The sequence below is a fragment of the Ictalurus punctatus genome, chromosome 6 (assembly GCF_001660625.3).
Source record: "Ictalurus punctatus breed USDA103 chromosome 6, Coco_2.0, whole genome shotgun sequence".
In the NCBI taxonomy this organism is placed as follows: domain Eukaryota; kingdom Metazoa; phylum Chordata; class Actinopteri; order Siluriformes; family Ictaluridae; genus Ictalurus; species Ictalurus punctatus.
In genome coordinates this window covers 16523959-16538724 of record NC_030421.2, presented here as the reverse complement: position 1 = coordinate 16538724, position 14766 = coordinate 16523959, and the positions used below count along the sequence as shown (strand labels likewise).

At 38.4% G+C, this 14766-nt stretch overlaps 1 protein-coding gene across 1 annotated transcript; it reads left to right on the top strand.

Moving 5' to 3' along the window:
* The first annotated feature begins 1266 nt into the window (after positions 1–1266).
* LOC108261037 (sterol 26-hydroxylase, mitochondrial) lies at positions 1267–14159 on the top strand. Its single transcript, XM_017461839.3, has 9 exons — positions 1267–1650; positions 3135–3325; positions 3420–3619; positions 7024–7221; positions 7499–7662; positions 7786–7952; positions 8033–8114; positions 10515–10718; positions 11433–14159. The coding sequence occupies exons 1-9, from the start codon at positions 1411–1413 to the stop codon at positions 11580–11582; spliced, it is 1596 nt and encodes a 531-aa protein (XP_017317328.1). The 5' UTR covers positions 1267–1410; the 3' UTR covers positions 11583–14159.
* The last annotated feature ends 607 nt before the right edge of the window (positions 14160–14766 follow it).

Sequence of the window (14766 nt, the reverse complement as noted above, 5' to 3'; positions counted from 1 at the left end):
TATTTCTTTAGTACTCTCTTTGGAGAATCTGCTCAGGTCCCCAAGAAATATGCCACTCCAAAGAGGGAAAATGCCCATGTAGTTGTTCATGAGGACATTAATGATCCCCTGGGCAGTAGAATTCATTCTTTTTACCACTCTCTCTCTCTGTGTGTACACCTGATCTTCTCTAGAACACCGTTGAATAAATGTGTGAAGGGAGATTTGCCACATATAGTCTTGATGGTGCTGCTCCTCTCCATGTCTTGTACATATAGTGTAAGTGTTTCATCCATAGTAGTAGGCTTGGACTTCCGACATGAACAACATAGACATATCCTTAAAGAGGTTGTTAAGTGCTTCTTGTAGGGTGGTGCTATTAAGAAAAAGGCCAAAACAGAAGGTGGAATATTTCTTACAGCATACTTGCCAGTTTTCTTTGATAATCCTTGAGTTACAGCCTTTATTATGTGGGATGAGCAGAGATAGAGCACTGTGAAATTCACTGCATCTGCACTTTTCAGCTGACAATTAGATGTGCACACTTTCTTTATTGAAGGCTAGGAGGACACCGCCAATGAGTGCCCAGCTAAAATCGGTCTCAACCTGGTGGACCTTCCGTGTTGTTACCTGGCTCAGTTGTCTCAGTGTTTCCATCTGCCAAAACGTGAGAGTTGGTCTGGAGTACACGTTTGATATCAACTCGGAAACAGGAAGGGGTGGCTTATCCTTCCCCTTTCCAGGAAGAACAAGGGCATAATAAAGGATTCTTTTGGTTTGGTTGAGGATGCGTAAAATGATCAGCTTTATGCATGCATGTAGGTTTTTTGGTTCATGCATTGTAGGGTAAAATATGAAAAATATAAAAACGTGTGCATCGTAGCTGACACCTACATGAACATTACAGGTGGTTGTCTGACTGTAAGTCATTCTCTTCAAATGTTATTGAGCTTATGGTATATTTTGTGTATGAGCCCATTCAGTATTAAAATACATGGAAACATGTACATATGATTTGCTAAGTTTATTTTATTAAATATCAGGAAATATAAAAGGTGTGCATTATACCTGACACCTACATGACACTTTACAGTAAGTTTTTGGGACTGTAAGTCCTTCTCTTTAAATGCTATTGAAGTTAGAAACGTGTATACCAATGTCGTGTGTAACTTTAGAGACGGTCCCTTCATTTCTGAATCTCGAACCTCCAACTGCTACTGAGGCGTGCTGGTTTGTAGAAGAGTGTGTGGTTAAAGAAATGAATCAGATGTCCCACTGAGAAGACCTTTGCACAGTTCTCTGTCGGTGTTCGGGCTTTCATGTAAAGGTTACTCGCGTTCATCTGGTCCAAACAAGAGGACATTACAGGGCCGACATCAGTCAGGAAAAGCACACGGGGATATCACTCGCTCACTTTGGAGAGGCGCGGAAATGTTTTTTAAATCGCTGGTAAGAAATGGACTGCTTGCATATAAGCAGAATATTCCCACTGGACTGAAATGCGTGACGGCGGCGTGTGTGAATGTGGGAGTCTGGAGACGGGAGAGCTCGTCCACGGTCATGGACACCAGCAAACTGAAGACGATGGAAGACTTGGGCGGCCCCAGCTTTCTAAAATCCCTCTACTGGCTTTTTGGCAAAGGCTACTTTCCGATTACTCACCAAATGCAGGTAAAGAGCTTTACCTTTCGCCTTTCTTGTCGTAGGGCGCTAAAAATAAATAAATAAATACATACATACATACATACATACATACATACATACATACATACATACAAACCGCGGTAAGTTAGATGTGTAGTCTGTACAATCTCCGTCCGCTTTATTAGGAACATCCCACCCTGCAAAAGCCCATTTCAGGAAGGTGGCGTCACTGTACTGTATGTATATTACTGTATTATTCAACTCATGGAGTGCTTTTATATTAAATATCTACTTTACACATGTCTGCAGGGTTTGAGTTTGGCTTCATCACCGTCCTATCTCCTTGTAGCAGCTAGTTAAAATACCATTAGCTATGATAATGGATGAATGACACCTATTACATTCATCTCAACATGTCTGTTACAGTCATTTAACCCACTATGGGCAATTGAGAAATCACTGCTGCAAACAGTACAGCGAGATACACTGTCGGGTTTTTTTTTTTTTACTCCTATTATACATGGGTAGACTTTAGTCTGGTGTGAAGTGCATTTAGTTGTTTTTTTGTTGTTTGTTTTGTTTGTTTGGGGGTGGACACTGCCATGGCGCACTAAACTGAATCGAACTGATGGGTAGAGAGAGAGGTGTCGACTGTAAAGCCCGCCTACCGAGAAATCTGATAGGTTAGTTAGAGAGACCAATCAGGACGCGCGCTGTGTCAGACTCTCTCACCTTGTCTGTTACTCGCTCTCTCGTTTTCTCCAGAGCCTGTAAAAATTATATATATATATATATATATATATATATATATATATATATATATATATATATATATATATATATATATATATATATATATATATAAACGTATATAATTTGCGTGCGTCCGGGAGCCACTATTAAAATGCAAGAATATCCCGGAACTTCCGGGAGAGTTGGGATGTCTGACACGTTTATATTTATGTATACATGTATCCAATCAGCCAATCATGTGGCAGCAGCGCAATGCAAAATTTTTTTTTAAAAATCATGCAGGACAGGAGCTTCAGTTCATGTTCACAGCAAACAGAAAATGTGTGATATCGGTGACTTTAACCATGGCATGGATGTTGGTACCAGATGGGCTGGTTTGAGTATTTCATATACTGCTGATCTACTGGAATACACACACAATTGACTGATTAGATAATTGCATGAATGAGTAGGTGTACAGATGTTCCGGTTACTGAATCACTTGGTGAGCGTGTATAAACTTGACTTAGTATTAGTACAATATTCTTGTGCTGTCAAATTGTATTATTACATGGAGCATTGCTCAGCTTACTGTTCACATAAACCGAGGATTAGAGCGCTCCACACCCCTACTTTCAATTTAATACCTGGCATGTGTTATTCTTAAATTAAAATCACGGCTATGGAGTCTGATATTTCCAGGGACATATTTCTAGTTTTCTGTTGTTTTCACTACTATACATGCCCTACCTGTAGTTATTATTTTCCATCCTATGAAGATTGAGCACAGCAAAATCTATGGTCCTCTGTGGAAGTCCAAGTATGGGCCATTAGTGATGGTGAATGTGGCCAGAGCAGACCTCATAGAGCAGGTACTGAGACAGGAGGGCCGTCACCCCATTCGAACTGACATGCCCCACTGGAGAGGATACCGGGAGCTCCGCAACCAGGCCTATGGCCCTCTCACAGGGTGAGAGTTTTATATATCACACATACATATTTAAAGCTATGAAGAATTGTCTGTCATTAAAGACAATTTATTTATGTTCTTTGCTGGTGTGTAGGATGGGGGCAGAATGGCAACGCATCAGAAGCATCTTGAACCCTCGCATGTTGAAGCCCAAACATGTGTCAGGTTACACTAACACCATCAACGAGGTGGTAAGAGACTTCACAGAGAAGGTGGCTTGGCTAAGGGCAACAAAAGGCAATGGCATAATGGTGCATGACTTTGCTGGAGAACTCTACAAGTTTGCATTTGAAGGTAAAGCCTTCAGCATTAAACAGTATTTACAACATTACTGGCAGAATATGTAATATACAAACAGAAGGGTGACCGATTAACACCGCAAAACACCAGTGGGGGCAATTTGCTGGCATGATTTGGGTCCACTTGTCCCCTTAGTGGGAAGAATCACTACAAATCAACACAAAATTCTTCTGACTGATCACCTCAAACCTATGATGAAACATTTCTGTCATATTGCGAGGTTTCTTTTCCAGGATGACAACTCCCTCATCCATATGTCATGAGGAATTACTAAATAGTTAGACACTAAAAGACTAAAAAGACAGTTTGTGCTAAAAGTCAGTTTACATTGCTGAGCAATAGTTATACAAACCGTATGTTTACACTGTAATAAACTGGCAGGGAAATGCAATTATCGGTCAGCAGATTAATCATCATAAAAAACCTCAACATTATTAAGAGAGGCCTTGACGTTGCTTAAAATTGACCTTGACCCTGTTCATGTGAAACTGATCTGCATTGATAGGTTGATTAGATAGTGTCTTTCCTGGGACAAGTTAGACTTTACACAGGTAAAGACATGCTACATGTCTGTGAAGCTACAATAGGAGGGAGTTTCTAAAGCTATAGATCTCTTTTCTGAGACAAGAGAAGCATTGGGTCTCAATTATCAAGCTGGATATGAATCAATTTATTCACGAAATGTTCACAGGAGAATATGAAATCACGTGACGATGTAATCTAACTCCTGCTGATCTGCGCTGCGACTCTTGACTCATTCGGCTCATGCTGAATTGAGCAGATGCATCAGTTTTAATTGTAGCGGTCGTTCTCTAACTGAACTAAATGATTTTTATTACTATAAAAAAGCAAAACGACAGTGGGAGCAGTGCCACGGTGGGAAAGTGATATAATCGTGTGTGGCCGAACATCATGTAACACCGGTAACACCGACATCGCAGCAAGCCTAAGTGACATAAAATGTATGAACTGTATGTGGTATAAAGTACAGATTTATGTGATTGTATGTGCAATACAGTACTGTGTAACATCGAGCTGACAAAGCTAATAATATAATATAAACATTTCTAAACATGGGATATGCCGTGCATGATCATATCAGCTTCTATATCCATAGTCAGCTTGCTAATACAAGAGATGGAAACAGTGGAAGTGAAGGCGTAACCTTATTTAATTAGATGCACTCGCTCAAGGAAATGTGTTCACTGTATTAGAAATATTTCAGTCATGTTGAAAAAACTACACTTTTTTTTGGCCATGATTGAGGGGGAAAAAAACATAAAATTTTGCAAACAAAAATGTAAAAATAATTTTTTTTAAATTAAAGAAAAACCTTTGCCCAAAGCAAGCTTATTAAAAAGAAAGAAGGCTCATCTTTAGCTAATGATTAGCCAAAAAAAATGAACATTTTACTCATGTAAAATGTTAACGGTTTAGTCTGATTCAGTCTCTTGCATAAGTACTCACCCAATTGAAACCTTTACATATTTACATATATATGGACTTACTTTGGATTTTGTTGTATGTCAGGAATAATGAACAAGACAGCCCGTAATAATAAACCTTGGAAAAAAATCAGTATAGTTTAAATCTATCTATCTATCTATCTATCTATCTATCTATCTATCTATCTATCAGGACTTTAAACTCACACATACACTAAATGTTGAATGTCAGTGTCCAATAACAACACTGCTTGCTTATTTTATTCCACTACTGTCACTTTATTTTACTTAGTCTTTCAGACGGTGACTTTTGTTTATTAGTCTACTTCTATCTCATTTGCTACTTTTACTTATGTTATTAGAATAAGCCAGGAGTGTGCTTCATTGCAATATACTTCAGGGAAGCACTATACCGCAAACTATTGCACTTTTGGTAATTGGTTTGTCTTTTTTTTATTATTTAATTTTACTTATAAAATAACCGTACCAAAAATCTGATTTATCAACATCAATAGGAGTATCGCTTCAAATTTCATTGTATGCAGAGCTATACAATGACAATAAAGATCATTCATCATTATCATTCATCATTAAATTTATTATAAATAACAAAATGTTAAAGTACTGGTCTCTGTTGCTGTGAAAACCTTGAATGAATTTGCCTTTATAAATCACATAATTAGTGTAATGTAGTGCACCTTATTTAACGAAAGTGCCACTTGATCTCAATATAAATACATCTATTCTTAGAAGGCCAAGAGTTTGTTAGAGAACTTACTTAAACAAACACTGTAATGAATACCAAAAACAAGTCCAGGAAAAACCTAGAAAAGAGGGCATTGGGCAAACATTGATTTGTATAGTGCCCTCCATTGATATTGGCACCCTTGGTAAATATGAGCAAAGAAGGCTGTGAACATTTTTCTTTATTGTTTAATCTTTTGATCTTTTGTTTAAAAAATTTACAAAAATACTCCGCTCTCAAGGATATCAAACAATAGCAAACACAACAGGTTTATCAAAAATATATATCTTATATATGTTAAATAGGTGTGCAACAATTATTGGCACCCTTTTAGTCAATACTTTGTGCTACCTCCCTTTGCCAAGATAACAGCTCTGAGTCTTCTCCTATAACGCCTGATGAGGTTGGAGAATACATGGCAAAGGATCTGAGACCATTCCTCCATACACAATCTCTCCAGCTCCTTCACATTTCGAGGTCCATGCTGGTGGACTCTCCTCTTCAGTTCACCCCACAGGTTTTCTATGGGTTTCAAGTCAGGGGACTGGGATGGTCATGGCAGGACCTTGATTTTGTGGTCAGTAGACCATTTTTGTGTTGATTTTGATGTATGTTTTGGATCATTGTCCTGCTGGAAGATCCAACCACGGCCCATTTTAAGCTTTCTGGCAGAGGCAGTCAGGTTTTCATGTAATATCTGTTGATATTTCATAGTCCATGATGCCATGTATTCTAACAAAATGTCCAGGTCCTCTGGCAGAAAAACACCCAAAACATTAAAGAGCCACCACCATATTTAACCGTGGGCATGAGGTACTTTTTCCATATGGCTACCTCTCTGTGTGCACCAAAAGCACCTCTGATGTTTAAATGCCACCTGACCATAGAACCCGATCCCATTTGAAGTTCCAGTAGTGTCTGGCAAACTGAAGAAGCTTGGATAAACCTGCATTGTGTTTGCAATTATTTGATATCCATGAGAGCAGAGTATTTTTTTGAATTATCTGAATAAAATATGAAAATGTTAAACAAGAAAGAAAAATTTTCACAGCCTTCTTTGCTCATATTTACCAAGGGTGCCAATATTAGTGGAGGGCACTGTAGGTCATTCAAACCTTTACTCTAAATGACTTTAAATGAGAAAAATATGAATGGCAAACTGTAAAATGTTTTTCTCAGGTTATACTGTAATAATTATGTTTCCATAGGGATATGCTCTGTGGTATTTGAGACCCGACTCGGTTGTCTGAATGAAGTGATCCCTGAGGAAACACAGAAGTTCATCTTTTCTGTGGGAGAAATGTTCCGCCTTTCCCCCATCATTGTCCTTTTCCCGAAGTCTCTGTGGCCGTACATGCCCTTTTGGAAGCACTTTGTAGCTGTATGGGATCACCTTTTCAAAGTTGGTAAGTCACAGGCCAAGATGACCACACCATTGTAAAATAAGCACATCATCAGAAACTTCCTATGATTGAATATCATGCAGCTCAAAATTTGTTTTTCTCACTATGGAGTTCTTTTACTCTGTGTTCATAAAATAAAGTAATAAATAAGGTAAAAAATAGTAAAAAATAAATAAATAAATAAATAAAAAGAATTATAAATGAGTTTTAACAATGACTTTGCCAAGCAATTATTTCATAAGCTTTTTTTTTTTTTTTTTACACATTTTGTGCTTTTTAGCTGGTGAGCTAGTCCAGAAGAAGGTGGCAGAGATTCAGGAAAAGGTGAAGCAGGGACTGCCAATAGATGGTGAGTATCTGACTCACCTGCTGATCAGTGAGCAGATGACCCCCACCGAGGTGCTGGGAAGCATCACTGAACTACTTCTGGCTGGGGTCGACACTGTAAGCAGTGGCATTTTTTTTCAATATCTTTTGACACTATGAGGATTTCTGAGCTATACTAAATTTGGACACAGCTATCAGAGTACCAGCATTTTTGTATGCCAATATTTTTATACTCTCCAGACATCCAACACTATTTCCTGGACTTTGTACCATTTGGCTCGAGATCCCGAGGCCCAGCAGAGGCTCTACAATGAAGTAATCAGCATTTGCCCAGGTGACAAGATGACTTCCAGTGAAGACATCAGCAAGATGCCTTGGCTGAAGGCTGTGGTTAAAGAGACACTTCGGTGAGGCACTGTTTTACTCTTGTGCTATATCAAGATTTAACAAGTACAGTCTTGTCATTTTTTATGACTTATCTCTTTAGGTTGTACCCTGTGGTGCCAGGGAATGCTCGAATCACTGCTGAAAAAGAAATAGTGGTGGGAGATCACCTCTTCCCTAAAAATGTAAGCATTATTCCACAGTGCTGTTGAATTCTCATATCTGATCGGACAGAAGGTGTTGATTCGTTTTCTGTGACAGCGTGACATCTGACATTAGTGCTAGCCCTCGTACTTTATCATTTCTATAGTAGCAGCTCATTTACTGGGATTTGTATGGCAGACACGCCACATAATCTAAGCTTAATAAAACAGATCTAAACCATGCTGTTATTTAACAAAGGCATGCATTTATGGAAAGAATCTTGGGTGTCCGTGCATTCCAAGTAAGTTTTCTGCCATGGGAAAGTCTTCAGAATGGAGGGCATTTCTCTCTGTGGTTTCTTGGTAACAAGACGAGCTGCATGTTTTTGTTTTATTAACTTCAAGAAAGAAAAAAAAAGAGTCTGATGAGGGATCTATTGTAAATAGCTTTTATAATGTAACTTATGTAACAGGTACTGACATGTCATGTTTTTCCACAACATTAAATGTAAGTATAATTATATAATTATTAATAAATAAATTATTGTAACTGTGGGCAAATTGTTGTCGTATAAGAGGAGGAAAACCCTTGGGGACATGCTGTTATGGGAAAATAATGAACTTCAGGGTGGAACAGTAATTTTGCATCATGCCAGGAGGCATCACATCACCCCAACATTAATTATTCTCCACTAACAGCAGCAGACTCTGTCATGTTTTATCATAATTGACATGATTTCTACAACCCCAATTCCGGAAAAGTAGGGACAGTATGGAAAATGCAAAAAAAAAAAAAAAAGATTCATTTGAAAATTCACTTAATTATTAACTTCATTATTAACACATTATTTGATGTTTTACTTTGTGAATTTAGTTTATTTTTGAAAATAGATACTCATTTCAAATCTGATGACTGCAAAACACTCCAAAAAAGTTGGGACAGTCGACTGTTTACCACTGTGTAGCATCACCTTTCTTTTAATAACACTTATTAAGCGTTTGAGCGCTGAGTTCAGATATCGGTTGGTTAAGTTTAGTGGAATTTTCCCCCATCTGTTCATTTCTTCAGCTGCGCAACTGTACGGGGCCTTTGTTGATTTATTCATAATGCACCACGCATTCTCAATGGGAGACAGGTCAGAACATGCTAGCACCTGCACTCTCTGCTTATGCAACCATGAACTTGTAATCCAGACAGAATGTGGTTTGGCGTTGTCCTGCTCTGGATGGCGGCATATGTTGCTAAAATTGTATACATATCTTTCTGCATTAATGGTGTCCCATGCCATGGGCACTGACACACCCCCATACAATGACAGACACTGGCTTTTGGACCTGACGCTGATAACAGCTTGGATGGTACCTTTCCTCTTTGTACAGGAGAACACGATGGCTGTTTTGACCAAAAACTATTTGAAATGTTGTCTTGCCGGACCACAAAACACGATTCCACTGTGCTACTGTCCATCTCAGATGAAGCCGAGTCCAGAGAAGTCAGCAGCGCTTCTGGACAGTGTTGATGTATGGCTTCTGCTTTGCATAGTAAAACCTTAACTTGCATCTGTGGATGCAGCGGCGAAATGGTGTTTTACCTGACAAAGGTTTACCAAAGTATTCCCGAGCCCATGTCAGGATATCCATTACAGACTCATGACTGTGTTTAAGACAGTGATGTTTGAGGGATTCGGAGATCACGCGCATGAAGTGGTTTTCTGCCTTGCCCTTTACGCAACGAGATTTGACCGGATTATTTGAATCTTTTAATTATATTGTGCACTGTAGGAAGTGAAATGCCCAAAATCCTACCGCTTTGTCTTTGGGAAATGTTGTTCTCAAAGTGTTGGATTATTTACTGACGCATCTGTTGGCTGATTGGCGAGCCTCGACCTATCCTTGTTCTTGAAGGACTAAGCCTTTTTTTGGAGGCTCCTTATATACTATGATTAGACGATTGCCTCAACTGTTTCGCATCACCTTCTTATTTCAACTCCTCACATCGCTATTAGTCCTAAATTGCTCCGTCCCAACTTTTTTGGAAAGTGTTGCATGCATCAATTTCAAAATAAACGTTTATCTTCAAAAACCAATGCAGCTGATTAGGTAAAACATCAAATACCCTGTCTTTATATTTTTTTGTTTGTTTGTTTGTTTAAATACAAGTCAAAGAACATTTATAAATCACTCCTCTTTGTTTTTATTAGCATTTTCCATACTCTCCCAACTTTTTCGGAATTGGGTGTAGATGAAACAAGGCTTTATGAACCATATGCAGTGGGGGGGGAGATGGGTAAAATTAGTTTTAGTAAATGTAATGCCTTCCTATTCCTTATTGTAATTATGTGCATACTAGTACTGTACTGAGATAATAATGCATACTGTAATATATACAGTTTAGTTATACTAAATCATCCGCTCACTCATAAAGCATTTTCTCTTTCCAAGACTCTATTCCACTTGTGCCACTATGCAGTGTCCTATGATGAGAACATATTCCCAGAGGCACACACTTTTTCACCACAGCGCTGGATGAGGGATGAGAAGCAGTTAAACCTGCACCCATTTGGCTCTGTTCCTTTTGGATTCGGCACCCGCGCATGCTTGGGAAGAAGAGTAGCTGAGCTGGAAATGTATCTCATCCTGTCCCAGGTAAAATCATAAATCCCATTCCCTCTGCATTACCTGTCTGCACTTTGTCCCTTTTCATTAATTTTCCACCTGTGATATAATGTCTCCTGATGTCCTTCTGAGCTACTGAGTAATGAAGGTAGTGGAGTGAGTAGAGATAAGATTTTGTGGCAGATAATGAGAGATTTGTCAATATCTGTACATTAATCTGTAAATTAATGTCAGTTTATATTCAGTCATTAATACACTGTTCACTGTGCACTGCTCTCATAGTGTCGGTCATATAGCACTAACCAGTGAAATGTGAATGGTTCTCAAAGCAATATTTATAGTATGATTTATAATTTAGCTCTGTTTTTTTGTGCAGTTCAGTTGAATTCAGGAAATCTAGATCTCATGGAAGATAAATGTGGCCTTCTATGTAAATAACATTGCACTGCTGGGTCACATGGTCACAATGCTGTCAAATAACTGTGATTTCACTTTAGTTAATGTTGCAGTAAATAGGGAACATTAAACATCCAATAAACTTTCACCTTTTTTTCTAAGTACACCTCTCTTGCTTGTTTGTTTTTTTGGGGGTTGGTTTTTTTTTTTTTTGGATGAACAATACACACTCATCAGTTCTACAGTGTGTCTAGATTAACTCTAGTTTAGCTCATGAAGCACTTCAATACTGCAAGCTTGGATTGTGACTAACATGTAGATAAATTGAAATTTACTTTCCTTTTTCAGTTAATTAAACACTATGAAGTGCGACCAGATCCCTCAGGAAAGACTGTGAAGCCGATCACAAGAACTCTGCTAGTCCCAGCCACATCGATTGACCTTCAGTTTATTGACCGGCAAGTCAGGCAGAAGAACCCAGCCAAAGCTGCTGCCTGATAATATACAGGGAACCCTCGTGAAACTATCAACAAACTATTTTGGAGCAGTATTTTACACTGTTGTATTTTACTTAATGTGGCTTCTAATGCCTGGCTTTTACAAACAATTATTTTATTAGTCATAGACCAAAAGGTGTAGGTCTGTACACTGAAATATTGGTGTATAAGGTATTAAATTAGTATAATGAAATGAATGCACTGCAAACTGGGTGTAATTTTATTATTTAAATAGCATAAGATTTTAACTGGATTTTAATCTGATTTGTTTAACAGTTGGAAGTGCTAGTTCAACATTTCTTTGCTATAATTATGGGTTGAAAAATAACTTTGCCCTGGATTCCATCTTAGTGGATACAATGGTGCCACCATAAGATCTAACATGGAAATACAATCCATACAGGAGGAAATGCCAAAAGCAAGCATGCACACTCATTTTCTTTTTATATCTATGAACTGCTCGTTGTAACTAAATGCTCAATGATGTTTTGTACAACAAAAAAATTTCTGTAATATATTTCTGTAAATTGTAAGAAACATTTAATCAGTGCCGTTTAATCAGTATGATCAACACTGAGGAACATTTGGGCTCTGGTGGTTGTATTTTAAAAAAATGTTTTTAAAAACACTTACTTAGCCAAATAAGCACCAGTGGTCCATCTGTATAAGGTTGGTGCCAATAAGCATGCAGCCTTTTGCAGTGCCTTTAATAGAAATGTGCCAGATTCCAATATTTTTGTATGATTTTGTGATTTTACAGTACATCCAGAAAGTATTCACAGCGCTTCACTTTTCCCACATTTTGTTATGTTACAGCCTTATTCCAATATGGATTAAATTCATTATTTCTCAAATTTCTACAAACAATACCCCATAATGACAACATGATAGAAGTTTGTTTGAAATCTTTGCAAATTTATTAAAAATAAAAAACAAAAAAAGCACATGTACATAAGTATTCACAGCCTTTGCTCAATACTTTGTTGTAGCACCTTTGGCACCAATTACAGCCTCAAGTCTTTTAGAGAATGATGCTACAAGCTTAGCACACCTATTTTTGGGCAGTTTCTCCCATTCTTCTTTTGCAGGACCTCTCAAGCTCCATCAGGTTGGATGGGGAGCGTCGGTGCACAGCAATTTTCAGATCTCTCCAGAGATGTTCAGTCGGGTTCAAGTCTGGGCTCTGGCTGGGCCACTCAAGGACATTCACACAGTTGTCCTGTAGCCACTCCTTCGTTATCTTGGCTGTGTGCTTAGGGTCGTTGTCCTGTTGGAAGATGAACCTTCGCCCCAGCCTGAGGTCCAGAGCGCTCTGGAGCAGGTTTTCATCAAGGATGTCTGTGTACATTGCTGCATTCATCTTTCCCTCGATCCTGACTAGTCTCCCAGTTCCTGCCGCTGAAAAACATCCCCACAGCATGATGCCGCCACCACCATGCTTCACTGTAGGGATGGTATTGGCCAGGTGATGAGTGGTGCCTGGTTTCCTCCAGACATGATGCTTGCCATTCATGCCAGAGAGTTCAATCTTTGTTCAATCTTTGGTCTGAGAGTCCTTCAGGTGCCTTTTGGCAAACTCCTGGCGGGTTGTCATGTTCCTTTTACTGAGGAGTGGCTTCCATCTGGCCACTCTACCATACAGGCCTGATTGGTGGAGTGCTGCAGAGATGGTTGTTCTTCTGGAAGGTTCTCCTCTCTCCACAGAGACACGCTGGAGCTCTGTCAGAGTGACCTTCGAGTTTTTGGTCACCTCCCTGACTAAGGCCCTCCCCCCCCGATCGCTCAGTTTGGCCGGGCGGCCAGCTCTAGGAAGAGTCCTGGTGGTTCCAAACTTCTTCCATTTACAGATGATGGAGGCCACTGTGCTCATTGAGACATTCAATGCTGCAGAAATGTTTCTGTACCCTTCCCCAGATCTGTGCCTCGATACAATCCTGTCTCAGTGGTCTACAGACAATTCCTTGGACTTCATGGTTTGGTTTGTGCTCTGGCATGCATTGTTAACTGTGGGACCTTATATAGACAGGTGTGTGCCTTTCCAATTCATGTCCAATCAACTGATTTTACTACAGTTGGACTCCAATCAAGTTGTAAAAACATCTCAAGGATGATCAGTGGAAACAGGATGCACCTGAGCTCAATTCTGAGTGTCATGGCAAAGGCTGTGAATACTTATGTACATGTGCTTTTTTTGTTTTTTATTTTTAATAAATTTGCAAAGATTTCAAACAAACTTCTTTCACATTGTCATTATGGGGTATTGTTTGTAGAATTTTGAGGAAAATAATGAATTTAATCCATTTTGGAATAAGGCTGTAACATAACAAAATGTGGAAAAAGTGAAGCGCTGTGAATACTTTCCGGATGCACTTTATATGTGGTTTGACAGATACCTGCTATAGTCCTTTCAGAGGAATTATTGTGTGTTCTATTCTAGGATAATTGTGTTCAGTTCATCTAGTTAGCTAAGGTGATTTATTCACAGTGTTAAAAGAATGTTTGTGTCTTGGATTGATGTAAACAAGTAATGTAGATAGGATCTTGAACTGATGTGAATAAATTGTCTTTCACAACAAAATGTGGTTTTGAAAAGTACCTGCCTGAGTTCATTGGCATCCCTACCAGTAATCATCAGTGTATCCTCAGTGGATTGGGAACATCAGCGTATATCAATAAAGGAATGGTAAAAAACACAATACTGTGTGTAGGTATTAAAATATGTGCATATTAAATACTTGGATGTTCATCATACATGCTCATCAACATCAATTTGGTTTTCTGTAACACAATTTCTCAGTTCAAACCCAAAGGCATTTATTTTGTAGCTAACAACTAACCAACACTCTTTTTTGCTCTTTTACAGCTTTTAAAGACACATTAACTCCAATTCTTACATCTTTCAAATGTTTAAATGATTTTAATAAATGTCACCTGAATTTTATGCAATTGTTTGTTTATGTTGTGAGCATTTTAGTAGAATTTTAGCATACAAACAAGTTGCATTTTGAGATTATATATAGGGAAAAAAGTATAAACACATCTGTGTTATTTGTGTTATTTTAACTCATATTTGTGTGGAAATGTTTAACATACATCAAGTGTTAAATCTACTAACACACTGTTTGTGTTAAAAGCAACACAAAATGTGTTGTCCTTAACTAGACATGCAGGTGTGTTCAAAATTG